This window comes from Gymnoscopelus braueri (genome assembly GCF_963280865.1).
Source record: "Gymnoscopelus braueri genome assembly, chromosome: 12".
Taxonomy (NCBI): Eukaryota; Metazoa; Chordata; class Actinopteri; order Myctophiformes; family Myctophidae; genus Gymnoscopelus; species Gymnoscopelus braueri.
In genome coordinates, this window is record NC_137614.1 from 8,134,345 (window position 1) to 8,147,491 (window position 13,147).

The following is a 13,147-nucleotide window of genomic DNA, read 5'->3' on the forward strand; positions in this document are numbered from 1 at the left end:
TAAAGTTCTGTACGAAAGTATTGGCATCAGAATGTACTTAGAGTATAAAAGTAAAAGTAGTCTCTTCAAATTTGTTCAAATAAATAAAATCCAGACCTTTTTCCCAAAATATTAGCCGATCTATAAGCTCACAACAAATCGTGACGCGTTGTGAGTTTGTAGATCGGCTATTTTTTAATAGATTGACTATCCAAAAGGGCTTAATTGGTTGATGTATGTTTTGTAATAATAATATACATCTACAAAATCGCTAGTAATTAAAGTTTTTAAATAATCATATTCGAGTAAAAAGTACTATTTTATCTCTGAGATGTAGGGGAGTAGAAGGATAAAGTATTGGAACATGTAAATACTCAGTTAAAGTAAAAGTATCTTAAAATGGTATCTACTTAGTTACTTTACACCACTGTGTGACAGACACACACACACACACACACGCACGCACGCACGCACACGCACACACACACACACACACTTCAGTTGTTAAAGCAGGGGTCTTAAACAGAGGGTCCGGGACCCCTCTGAGTCCTCAGAGTTACTACAGGGGGTCCACCAAATCTTTGTATGATAACGTATCCACTTGAACCCTATAGCATCCTTATTCTGAGGGAAACATTAACCAAACACACGCCATCCATAGCAACCACATTGGTTGTGTCAACTCATCAGAGACATCATCTGTCCTCACAAAGACACACTGAGGAGGAGGAGTCATGATGAAGCCTAAACCCAGGGTAGAGAGGTTCAGTGAATGTGGACTGGAAGGTGTAAATGTGTGTCAGTGAGTCAGCAGACACATCATAGAAAGACACAGTCCCAGCTGGAGAGTCTAGATACACTGCTACTCTGTTGGAGCCAGATAGATCAACAGGGAGGAGGGTGGACCTACTATTGTGAATGACAGTGTAACTATATCCCTCACAGAGCAGACACCAGGACTTGTCATTGAATCCAAGCAGACTACAACCTCCTCTCCTGCTGATGCCTCTGTAAGTCACTCCTATCCTAACCACTCCACTCCACTCTACCTCCCAGTAACAGCGTCCAGTCAGACCCTCTGTACACAGAACCTGTATACACCAATCATCATCAAATCTGTCAGGATGATCAGGGTACGACTGAAGCTCCTCCCCCTCTGTCACCTTCCTGTTGTCCTCAGACAGACAGAGTTTTCTGTTTGCTGTGTTTGGGTCCAGTGTGAGACGATGGAGATCTGATGAGGAAACAAGACAGGAAACTTAAATTTAAACTAGAAAAAGTGCTCCTCGGAGCACAGGTCTCCACCAGGTCAGGTAGGTTATTGTGGCCTCCTGGTGGCGCTATAATAAGCCAATGTGAAAAGGGGTGCCATTTCTTCTTATGCCTTGCATTCATGATTTGACATTGCATTCATGATTTGAGGCATTTTGTTCCAAAAATGTGTTTTGCTAAATTAGACCTGCTGGTGGCGCTATAACAGGCCAATGTGAAAAAGGTGGCATTTCTTTCTCGGCCTAGTGGGAATGTGCGTGCACAATTTCACGGAAATCGCATGCTGCATTGATAATTTGAGGCATTTTGTTCAAAACGAACCAAACTTTGGAAGCCAATCTTAGCCAATCAGGATGGAATATGGAAAATCGGACAGATCCATGTTGATCACATGACTATAAAGATAATGTGTACTAATTTGCGTGGTGTTTGGATAAAATCTGTAGGAGTAATATAAATGTAATAAAAATGCATGGTAAAGGTTTTTCCTTGGCCTCTAGGGAGAGTGTGTGCAAAGTTTCACGCAGATCGGTGCAGTTAAAGGTAAAAACACAAATGGCCTGATATAGCGCCACCATGAGGCTGATTTGAACATTTTCAAGTGGCATCTCTTCCTCTGTTTAGTGGGAATTTGCGTGCACAATTTCACGGACATGCTGCGTTGATGATTTGAGGCATTTTGTTCAAAACGAACCAATACTGCAAACTTTGGAAGCCAGTTTTAGCCAATCTGGATGCAATATGGAAAATCGGACAGATCCGTGTTGATCACATGACTATAGAGATACTGTGTACCGATTTGTGTGATGTTTGGATAAAATCCGTAGGAGTAATATAAAAAAAAATGTTTTGCACAAATCGGCCTCCAGGTGGCGCTATAACAGGCCCATGTGAAAAACACGGACGGACGGACGGACAGGGTGCAAAAACATACAGACAGACAGACAGACAGACAGACAGACAGACAGACAGACAGACAGACAACCATAATACCTGATGATTATGTTTAGGGGGGGGAAAAATCACTGAAAATCACGGCACCCCGTCTTTAACTCATTAAGAACTCATTAAAGGGATATTTCACTTTCAAAAAAACTTTTGGTCATTTTATCATCTACTCAGGCCTTTGTGAGCCCCCCAGATTTGATATTCATTTTTATCAGACACGCCCCCTTCCTATACAAACCCATTGTAACTTCAAACTCCATTTTAACCATGTTAGATTCGTCGAAAACACCCGTCCTTGGTTCTGGTGACTCACCCTGCCCTCCTAATGCGTGAGGGGGCCGTGTTTTTCCGATTATTTTTTTCATTTATTTTATTTTATTTTTTTATTGTATTTTATTTTTTAAATTTTCCAAAAAAAATATTTAAAATAAATGAAAAAAGTAATTGAAAAAACACGGCCCCCTTGCGTATTAGGGGGGCAGGGTGAGTCACCAGAACCAAGGACGGGTGTTTTTGATGAATCTAACATGGCTAAAATGGAGTTTGAAGTTACAATGGGTTTGTATAGGAAGGGGGCGTGTCTGATAAAATGAATATCAAATGTCTAAATACTGAATCGAGCAACTTAAAAACTGTCTGGGTGGCTCACAAAGGCCTGAGTAGACGATAAAATGACCAAAAGTCTTTTTGAAAGTGAAATATCCCTTTAAGAACTCATTAATCACGTCAAGCCATTGTTCTCTGGACGAAGCACACGGATACTGGGTGTGTTTACAAATGGCCGGATGAGCGATAATAATAGATCAAAATGTTATGTGGTGAGTTGAAAAGGTATAAAAGCGTGCATTCTGGCCTAGAGATGGTATATTCCAAAATGTTAAATATTTCACTGGAAGGAAAACTTTTTTTTTTCTTTTTGTTACCCCGCTGTGCCCTCTACAAATCTTGTCAATAGAAATGACCTTAAGGAGAACTCCTTCAGGCTATGGACCAGAGCTAGTATATTCCCATGCTGCTACAAGAGAAGGGGACGATTTTTCTCTGAGCGACGCACTACTCCCGGGTGTGTTTACACACGGTCTGTGACCAGTTGAAAAGGTATAAAAAATGAAAAAGATCTCTGGCACTGGGCAAATACAGCCAGAAATAAGTCTGGCACTGAATGAGCTAAAAATAAACAAGCATCAGTTGGTGTTAAGGACCAGGCCAAGAGCAGAGAAACCACCTGAATTCACTAGAAGCTGAACTTCCAGTGAAGAGTTTTCAGGACAACATCCAGGGAGGGAGGGGCCAACAGAGTAATAACAGTGTAGAACATGTCAATGTCGGATACTGAGACAGACAGACAGACAGACAGACAGACAGACAGACACTCACATCTTGTAAGGAGTTGAGGATTTGTCCAGTATTCATGTCCTCCATGTTTCACTCTGTAGGAAGTAGAGCAACAATGCATCAATGCCTGACTGTCTAACACAACGTCTCCCTGACACTACAGTGTTTCTGCTACCATTATCTTCACCTGACAGCCCGTCTGGAAAAACTCACTGTGTGTGTGTGTGTGTGTGTGTGTGTGTGTGTGTGTGTGTGTGTGTGTGTGTGTGTGTGTGTGTGTGTGTGTGTGTGTGTGTGTGTGTGTGTGTGTGTGAGCACAACCTTGCAGTCTTATGCAAAGGCTAAAATGCAATTCAGAGCATGTTATTTAGACAGATGCCATTTGTTGACTTGGCATCCTATAGTTTCTATAGATGTTATTTATTGTTTTGATATTATTATAATGTTTAGACTGATGCTAGGTTCTTGGTTTACCTATGATCCTAGATTACTGGGGCACTACACTGTCTCTATGCATAATATGGAGTGGCATAATTATGATGACACTCCACATTCTGGTCTATGAGGTCAATAGACTAGCCTGGACCAAATGTGGGCATGCCTCACACAGAGCTTCATATATGGGCATAAAAGGACACACAGACATGTGTATGATGGGTATTGCATAACTGGAGGGGCATCTTTACCAACGGCATCAGCCTGGTCATAGTTAATACAACAGATTATTATATACATAACTATTCATCTTCAGCAGGTGCATGACTGTATAATATGGGGTGGGAGGAGAGAATTGTTGTGGCAGACTTGCACAGTAGACGTTATGGATTCAGAATGCCCCCCCCCCCCCCCTGCTGGCCCACCAGTCATTGGAACATGAAATAAGGGAATCGCTGCACTAACCAACATGAACAAGTCTACTCACTTGAGAGTTTTCAATCCAGAGAAGTTCTTCAGTCCAGAATCCAGCAGGATGTTGAAGTTCAAGTCTAATTCTCTCAAATGAGAAGGATTAGAGTTGAGAGCTGAGGCCAGAACTTCACAGCTTCTCTCTGACAACCAGCAGTGAATCAGTCTAAATGGAAAATAAAACACCAGATGTTTGTCTGCTATAAAATACATTATTCTGGATAGAGAACCTGCTTACAGCCAACTATTAAAGGACCAGGGGCCTGTTCCTCAAAAGGTGAATTAAAAAAGCCTGGCCTTAAGCCAAATCCAGGCTTGACAAAGTCGGGTCTGAAAAGCCTCGTTTATTCCGTTCCTCAGACGCCAAGCCAGGCTGAAAAGGAGCAACTTTGTCGAGCTAGGCTATGTCAAGACAGGCTGTGTCCAGCCAGGATAATGAAGCCAGGCTGAATGGGCGGGGATTCGCCGGCGACGTATTTCTATAAAAGACCATGAACTCGAGCACAGATTCCTTGAACTTGACCAATCACAGAGTCCAAAACCAGAGCAGCGTTCTTCTCTGTGGCTGAATAGCAGCACTGCAGCAGCTCATGAAATCATGCAAGGAAGTAAAATGTATTTAAGCAAGAAAGGAAACGCGACCGCAATAAATAGATCCAGGGAGAAAGCATGGCAAAGTATTGCAAGCACACACAGTGTGTGTGTGTGTGTGTGTGTGTGTGTGTGTGTGTGTGTGTGTGTGTGTGTGTGTGCGTGTGTGTGTGTGTGTGTGTGTTTGAGATGGACGGGCAACGGGACGAACGGGAACGGGACGGGGGGGGACGGGACGGGGGGTGTACTGCGACGGGGGCCACAACGGGACGGGACGGGGGACGGGACGGGACGGGGGGGGGGGTTGACCGCGACAGGGGGCCGTGACGGGATGAGCGGGGGGGACGGGACGGGACGAGACACGCAATAAATAACCCCACATTTGCAAGACCACTTTGGTAGAGGTTTGGGTTGTGTAGTTACCTTGCCATCATGATGTAACTCCAAAGGTGGACAAGAAATAAAAAATAATTTCTCCATTGACTAGAAATTGATAATTTAAAATATGCTCCTCATTGACTTACAAAGAGGCTCCTTTAAACCCTTAACTAATAATTATATATATATATATATATATATATATATATATATATATATATATATATATATATATATATATATATATATATATATATATATATATATATATATATTATTATTAGTTACGGGTATATGTGTGTGTATGTATGTGTCATTTTTTATAATATTTAAAAAAAAATGTAATATTATCAAACATCTAACAACAAGATGAACTATAGTGTTAACTATAACAGAGTGACAATTACATATCACATGAGTCATTGTGAAACAATTATGATTATGATTCATGGTCACACACTATTTCAGTAATTAATTTGATTATATCTTATTGTATTTATTTCATTTTATTTGAATGCAGGGTCATTAAAATGAGTCCATATACAAACACATGTTTTGAATTAACTGTGGAAAAACTTGAAGAACAAGGCACTAGATTAAGTAAGCTTGGCTGTTAGCCTGCTCCTGACCAGGCTAACTTCACAGCTAAATTGCCATGGTAACTAAGCTAGGCTTGCTTCAATTCTCTTTTGAGGAATCGGATAAGGCTAAACTTAGCCAGGGTGAACTGGCTAAACTAATCTTCAAGATAATTCACCTTTTGAGGAACCGACTCAGCTCTAATCCTGGCTAAATTAAGCCAGGATAGGTGGAAAAGCCAGGCTTTAGTTCTAATTCACCTTTTGAGGAACAGGGCCCTGGTCTGGATGTGCTGTCTGTAGAAAACCAAAAGCTGGAAAGAGCAGGCAGACAGGAGTAAAAACCTAAAAAACTTGACTTAATCTTCCAACATGCAGGTAACAGACAGCAACAGGTTGACAACAGATGATCAAGCACACAGAGAGGACAGAGTGTATACATTGTATACAGAAGACCTAACAGGACAAAGGGAAATTTAACACAAGTGAAACTAGTGATGTCACAGACACATGAAGGACATCTGCTGGAGCAAAATACACTATAGACCAATAGTGTAAAGTAACTGCATTTACTCAAGTTCTGTACTTTAGAACACATTTCGGCACTTTTAATTTAGTTGAGTACGTACATTTGTCTGTGACTCCTGTTTACCAACTCTGTTGTTGCTGGATCCCTGGACCTTGCCTCGCCTGCCCAGCCAGATAAACTTCAGTCTTAGTTCTGGCCTGTTCCTTTGTTTGATTTTTGCCTACTTTTACCTTTTGTATTTTTTTGTGTTGCTCTGCTTGGCATTAAAAACTAGATTTTTGACTTATTACCTCCTCTGTGTTTGAGTCTGTGGGTTCAACTTGAATATTCAGCATAACAAGAAAGAAAGAAAGAAAGAAAGAAAGAAAGAAAGAAAGAAAGAAAGAAAGAAATGAAGGGGGTTTGGGTTCATTTAGCTCAATTGTAATCGTAACATGTTACTGTACTTATCATTATTCTAGTCAAAGTGTGTCACTATGATATCAACCTCATTCACACTCTACAAATAAAGCATCACAACAATATCCATAGTATAATCACATAGTACATAAATGATAAAAATAAGTATTGTAAATTAATCTGACCGTAGAGTCTCCAGTCTACAAAGAGGATTCTTCAGTGCATCACAGAGCAGATCCAGGTCCAGCCCGTTATAACTTAAATCCAGATGTCTTAGATGGGATGGATTAGAAATGAGAGCTGAAGCCACAACTTCAATGTGTTTCATTTCAAGGTCACAGTCAACAAGTCTGTAATGACAGATTCAATGTAAAATCAGAGATGATCAAAACTGATCAATCACAGTTCACTGTCAAGGAAGTTAACTAAGAGATCTTCTATGTAGTTCTCCAGATAGTAACAGGATGTCAGTAAGAACAGGGAACCAGAGAACAGAGAAGTGGAAGACAGATGGAAAGTTGTCTCATTAAACTACAGCAAGAGTTCCCAAACTTTTCAACGAGGCGCTGTGAGCGTATCGTCTATTTTCACAATGTTTGCCTCTTTCTTACATACTATTGGACAATTTGGCCAATTTGGTAAATTTGGTATTTAAAAGGTCTTAAAAATCCTTAAATTGACACTTTTTCTCTGAGCTGACAGTTCTTCTGTACCTACAGTAGTTACAGTTGGTGATGTAGGATTGGACAGTAGTTCTAGGTAGAGACTTAGTAAAGGATGAATTCACTCTGATTCTAACCTCATTTATGGTACAATTATTGTCTCACAAACAGAACACAGCTAGTAAAGATAAATGAATCACTTTCCTCTCTGATCAGGACTAATGTTGGAGCACCTCAAGGCTGCATTACATCACCTGTGTTGTTTACATCAGTGCTTCTTAAAGTGGGGTCTGAGGACCCCCGGGGGTCCTTGGGGGGGTTCCAGGGGGTCCCCGGTATTAAAACAAATTATATATCATCAACATCAGTTTAACCACTTTAACCCTATATACATCAGCTATTTGAAAATAGCAGATCTACATCTACAAGCTCACAGAGTGCCGCTGTGTTATACGTTGTGAACTTGTAGATCGGCTATTGTCAAAGAATCTTAAAAACATTCACACATTTGTAATATTAAAAAAAAAAAAAATTAACACAAATCTTATGTGGGGGATTTTTGACTTATTACTGCCTCTGTGTTTGAGTCTGTGCTTGGGTTCATCTTGAATATTCAGCGTAACAACAAAGAAAGAAAGAAAGAAAGAAAGACAAAAAGAAAGAAAGAAAGAAAGAGAAAGAAATGAAGGGGGTTTGGGTTAGTTTAGCTCAATCGTAATTGTAACACGTAATGTACTGTACCTTATCATTATTCTAGTCAAATTGTGTCACTATGATATCAACCTTATTCACACTCTACAAATACAGCATCACAACAATATTCATAGTATAATCACATTATAAATAAATGACAAAACTAAGTATTGTAAATTAATCTGACCGTAGAGTTTCCAGTCTACATTGAGGACTCTTCAGTGCATCACAGAGCAGATACAGGTCCAGCCCGTTATAACTTAAGTCCAGGTGTCTTAAATGGGATGGATTAGAACTGAGAGCTGAAGCCACAACTTCAATGTGTTCCTCCTCGAGGTGACAACCAACAAGTCTGTAATGACAGATTCAATGTAAAATCAGAGATGATCAAAACTGATCAATCACAGTTCACTGTCAAGGAAGTTAACTAAGAGATCTTGTTCTCCAGGCATTAACAGAATGTCAGTAAGAACAGGGAACAAGAGAACAGAGAAGTGGAAGACAGATGGAAAGTTGTCTTCGTAAATTACAGCAAGGGTTCCCAAACTTTTCAACAAGGCGCTGTGAGCTTGTAGATCGGCTATTTTCACAATGTTTGCCTCTTTTTTACGTATTTGACAATTTGGCCAAGTTGGTAAATTTTGTATTTAAAAGGTCTTAAAAGTCCTTAAATTTTCACTTTATAAATGTGCAGATACCCTTGTAAACTTATAATATATGTTGGTTGGTTTACTGTTTCGTGAGAGATAAAAAAAATGCACATTAAGATAATCATCTGGGGACCCCCCAAAATAATTTGGGGACCACCCCTGGGGGAACCACTGTACTACAGCATGTAACTTGCATTGATGTATTCAGTAACTTGTTAATTCCTATTTAAAGTGAGTAAACCTAAGTAATGATCATAAGTTCATTGTTTAAAAGAACATCCTCTGTACACCTCACTCTGTCTATGTGAGAGAAAGAGTGTGAGTGGCACGCACGCACGCCCACACACATTCATTTGTATAAATATATCATCAAAATCAGTTTAACCACTTATAATCTTATATTTTTCAGCTATTTGAAAATAGCAGATCTACATCTACAAGCAAAGTGCCGTGTGACGCGTTGTGAGCATGTAGATCGGCTACTGTCAAAGAATTACATTTGAACACAAATCTTATGTGGAGGGTCCCTGACACACAATGTAGTCAGGTGGGGATCCACTGCCAAATACATATTAATTTATATAATACATAATAAAAGGTTTGAGAACCACTGGTTTATATTAAACACTCCAAAATGCACCACCAGTGTGACTTTTATAATGTGATTCCATCTCTCTCTCTCTCTCTCTCTCTCTCTCTCTCTCTCTCTCTCTCTCTCTCTCTCTCTATATATATATATATATATATATATATATAAATTAGGGGTGGGACGATATATCGATATCGCGATACTTTATCCCGCGATAAATAATCGATATACTGCCACTTTCATGCATGTTTTTTATTTCTTTTTATGAATGAATGTAGTATATATAAATGAAAGGTGCTCTAACATGTTATTATTCTCATGACTACTAACCTGGCTGTTTTGCAGTTCCTCACAGCTGGGATCAGTCTATGTCGACCATACACGTCTGTGTTGTATTTGTCCAGGTCCAACACCTCCAGAACCTTCTCTGACATCAGCAGCATGGTGGCAAGAGCTGAACACTGGGTCTCAGAAAGTTCCTTCCCTGATCTGTTCTCTGACTCCAGGTAATGTTGGATCCCCTGACTTACTGAGTTGTCGTTCATTTCCATCAGACAGTGGAAGATGTTGACACATCTGTCTGTAGAGAACCTCTTATCATTCATCTTCTTCAGGTTTTTCATAGCTCTCTGGATCTCCTCTGAACTGTTCTCTGTCTGACCCAGCAGGCCTCCTAACAGACTCTGGTTGGACTCCAGTGAGAGACCATGAAGGAAGCGGACAAAGAGGTCCAGGTGTCCACTCTGACTCTGCAGTGTTTTTGTCATAGCAGCCTTCAGGAAGTCAGACAGGGAACTGTCACTGTTGAAATCATCATCTTCCAGGAATGTCTTCAGTACCTCCATGTTCCTCTTTGTGAAACAGTGGAAGAGGTAGACCGCAGCCAGAAACTCCTGGATGCTCAGATGAACAAAGCAGTAGACCGTTTGGAGGAAGAACACAGCGTCTTTTTTGAAGAACGTTGTGCACAAGCCTGAGTACAGCGAGACGTCATTCACATCAAGACCACTCTCTTGCAGGTCTTTCTGATAGAAAATTATGTTGCCTTTGTCCAGTTGGTCAAACGCCAGTCTGGCCAGCTTCAGAATAACTTCTCCTGCATCCTTCATGAGCTTCTCTTTGTCTGCCTCATCTGCTGCAGGATTCTTCATCTTTTCCCGTTGTGTCTCACCCATCAGGAAGTAGCAGTACATCTCAGCCAGGGTTTTGGGCAGCTTGACTGTCGTCCCCATGTTCTTCACGACGGTAGCAAGGATCCAACAGAAGACTGGAATTTCACACATGATGTAGATGATCTTTGATTCCTTGATGTGTGAGTAGATTGAGCTGGCCTGGTTCTCATCACTGATGTTCTTCATGAAGAACTCCTTCTTCTGGTCATCTCTGATGAACCCTCGTACTTCTGTCATCCTCTTAACAAACTCCTTAGGGATCTGTTTGGCTGCTGCAGGTCGTGAGGTTATCCAGATCTGAGCAGAGGGGAGCAGCTCCCCTTTGATGAGGTTTACAAGCAAAACTTCCACTGGGTAGGAATCTGCGACATTCATGAGTCCAAAGTCTGTTTTGAAATCGAACCGGAAATATTTTTCATCATAACCATCCATAACAAACATGACTTTGAAGGGGCTGTTGTTGTAGTCTCCTGAGTTCTGCAATACGTTGAAGATGCAATTAAGAACGTCTTCCTCAAAACATCTGGTTTCCTTGATGCATTTGTGAATTAGCGTTGCCAAACTAAAGTTTTGTCCCTTGAGCAGATTTAACTGGCGGAACTTGAACGGGAACAAGAGGTGTGGATTTTCGGGAAAACATTTCTTGGCCCAGTCAAAGACAAATTTGTGTACGAGGAACGTTTTTCCAATTCCTGCACAGCCAACGGTCAGCACTGTTCTTTTGTTTCTTCCAGAAGGGTCTTTGAAGATTTCACTGAGTTTGATTTCTTTTAACTCTCCTGCCTTATTCATCTCCATCTGTCTGACCTCATGATGGCTGTGGATGTCTGTGACATTGATGTCTACATTATAGAGCGGGATGTAGATGTTTTCAAACACAACCTCCATGTCTAACAGATATGTATTGTCCATGTTGTGTTGAAGCTGGTCTTCATAGTCAGTAATATGAAGATGCCCTGATGTTTTCACCAACAGACCTGTAGTAAACAAAGCAATTCCATGTTTAACAGCCTTGCCAAGAGAGAGACCTGTTATAGTAGGGGGCATTAACGTCAAAAAATTGCCAAATCGTTACGCGGCGGATAAAAGCATGACATTTGATACAGATGTCCCTTGGGTCATCCTAAAACATCCTAGAAGGGGTGCCCAAAAAAATCTTAAACAGGAAGTGAGTTATTGATGAAATTGAAAATGGCCGCCTAGTGTTGTCGATTCACTCAAAAGACAACTAAAGAATCTCATAAAAGCATACAATTTGGCACACATGTCCCTTTGGTCATCCTAAAACATCCTAGAAGGGGTGCCCGAAAAAATCTTAAACAGGAAGTGAGGTATTGACAAAATGTAAAATGACCGCCTACAGTGTTATCGATTGACTCAAAAGACAACTAAAGAATCTCATAAAAGCACACAATTTGGCATACATGTCCCTTGGGTCATCATAAGACATCCTAGAAGGGGTGCCTGAAATTATCTGAAACAGGAAGTCAGTTATTGACTAAATTGAAAATGGCCGTTTACAGTGTTGACAGATGATGCAAAAGACACTAATAAAAAATAATCTCATAAAACATGAAATTTGGTACAAATGTCCCTTGGGTGATCTGAATGCATCCTTAAGGGTGCCACAAAAAGTTTTAATAGTCTCTCAATGGAAAACACTCCTCCCACACGGGCTGCATGGCTACAACATTCAAATCGAGCAGTTTGCCAATCTGGCATTTGGTCCAGAAGCCTGAAAGCTATGCAATCTCTACCATCTCCTGACAAATATGGATGGATTAAAGTCGCTGATTCATGGACATCTTTATGGACACTCTTGCCAGAGGCTGCCAAAGTTTGTAGAGAACTCAAGTGTGGCTTTAAAGCTGAGCCCTTCTGTTCGAGAAAGTGTAGATGCCGGGATGCTGGGCTACCTTGCAGAGCATTATGCCAATGTGCTGGTAATTTGCGAAATGGCACACATGAATACATGTAGTTACTAAACACTAATCACGAAAAAACAGTAATGATCAAGAAGAAAATACATGAGAGGATAGAATGTAAAACAAGCAAGAAGATGTAGAGTGCAAAATAAAATAGAATATGCAGAGAGTTAGATAAATAAAGAAGATTCAAAGAGTAAAATAAAAAAATAATGCAGAAAGTAAAATAAAAAAGATGATGTAGAGTGTAAATGAAAACAAAAGGTAGACTACAAAATACGGCAGGTTATGCACTTCATAACCTGTCGTATTGAGTCTACATAATATGCAGACTGCCGTGGTCAACTGTTTAAACAGCCATTTAGAATTTCTTCAACATGGTCCCTTCCTAAAAAGTTTAATAAATAAGCAAACAAACAAATAAATAACCCCTTCTAGGATATATTAAGAAGCACTCAATGTACGTATCAAATTATACACTTTTATGACGTCCCTTTATGTTTTCTTTTGTGTAAACTGCTTTAGGCGGTCACTTCCTGTT

The 13,147-nt window shown here is 40.3% G+C and overlaps 1 protein-coding gene across 2 annotated transcripts; it reads right to left on the minus strand.

Moving 5' to 3' along the window:
* Positions 1–637: 637 nt before the first annotated feature.
* LOC308097109 (cytolytic toxin-alpha-like) lies at positions 638–10,370 on the minus strand. Of its 2 annotated transcripts, XM_080444703.1 has the most exons (6): positions 9,840–10,370; positions 8,458–8,622; positions 7,101–7,265; positions 4,457–4,606; positions 3,577–3,629; positions 638–1,213 (listed from the first exon to the last, which is right to left on the minus strand). In XM_080444703.1, exons 1-6 carry the CDS (start codon positions 10,352–10,354, stop codon positions 675–677), a joined length of 1,587 nt encoding a protein of 528 aa, XP_080300829.1. In that variant the 5' UTR covers positions 10,355–10,370; the 3' UTR covers positions 638–674. The 2 variants fall into 2 exon arrangements, with proteins under 2 accessions (XP_080300829.1, XP_080300830.1); XM_080444704.1 differs by lacking the exon at positions 7,101–7,265.
* Positions 10,371–13,147: the final 2,777 nt, after the last annotated feature.

Bases quoted from the DNA above. Each gene is read 5' to 3' on its own strand.
- LOC308097109 (XM_080444703.1), bottom strand. From the start codon at position 10,354: ATGGAGGTACTGAAGACATTCCTGGAAGATGATGATTTCAACAGTGAC. The intron at 7,266-8,457 runs GTCAGATTAATT...CTGTCATTACAG, and splicing joins TGTAGACTGGAAACTCTACG to ACTTGTTGACTGTGACCTTG. The intron at 3,630-4,456 runs GTGAGTAGACTT...TACTTCCTACAG, and splicing joins TCTGGATTGAAAACTCTCAA to AGTGAAACATGGAGGACATG.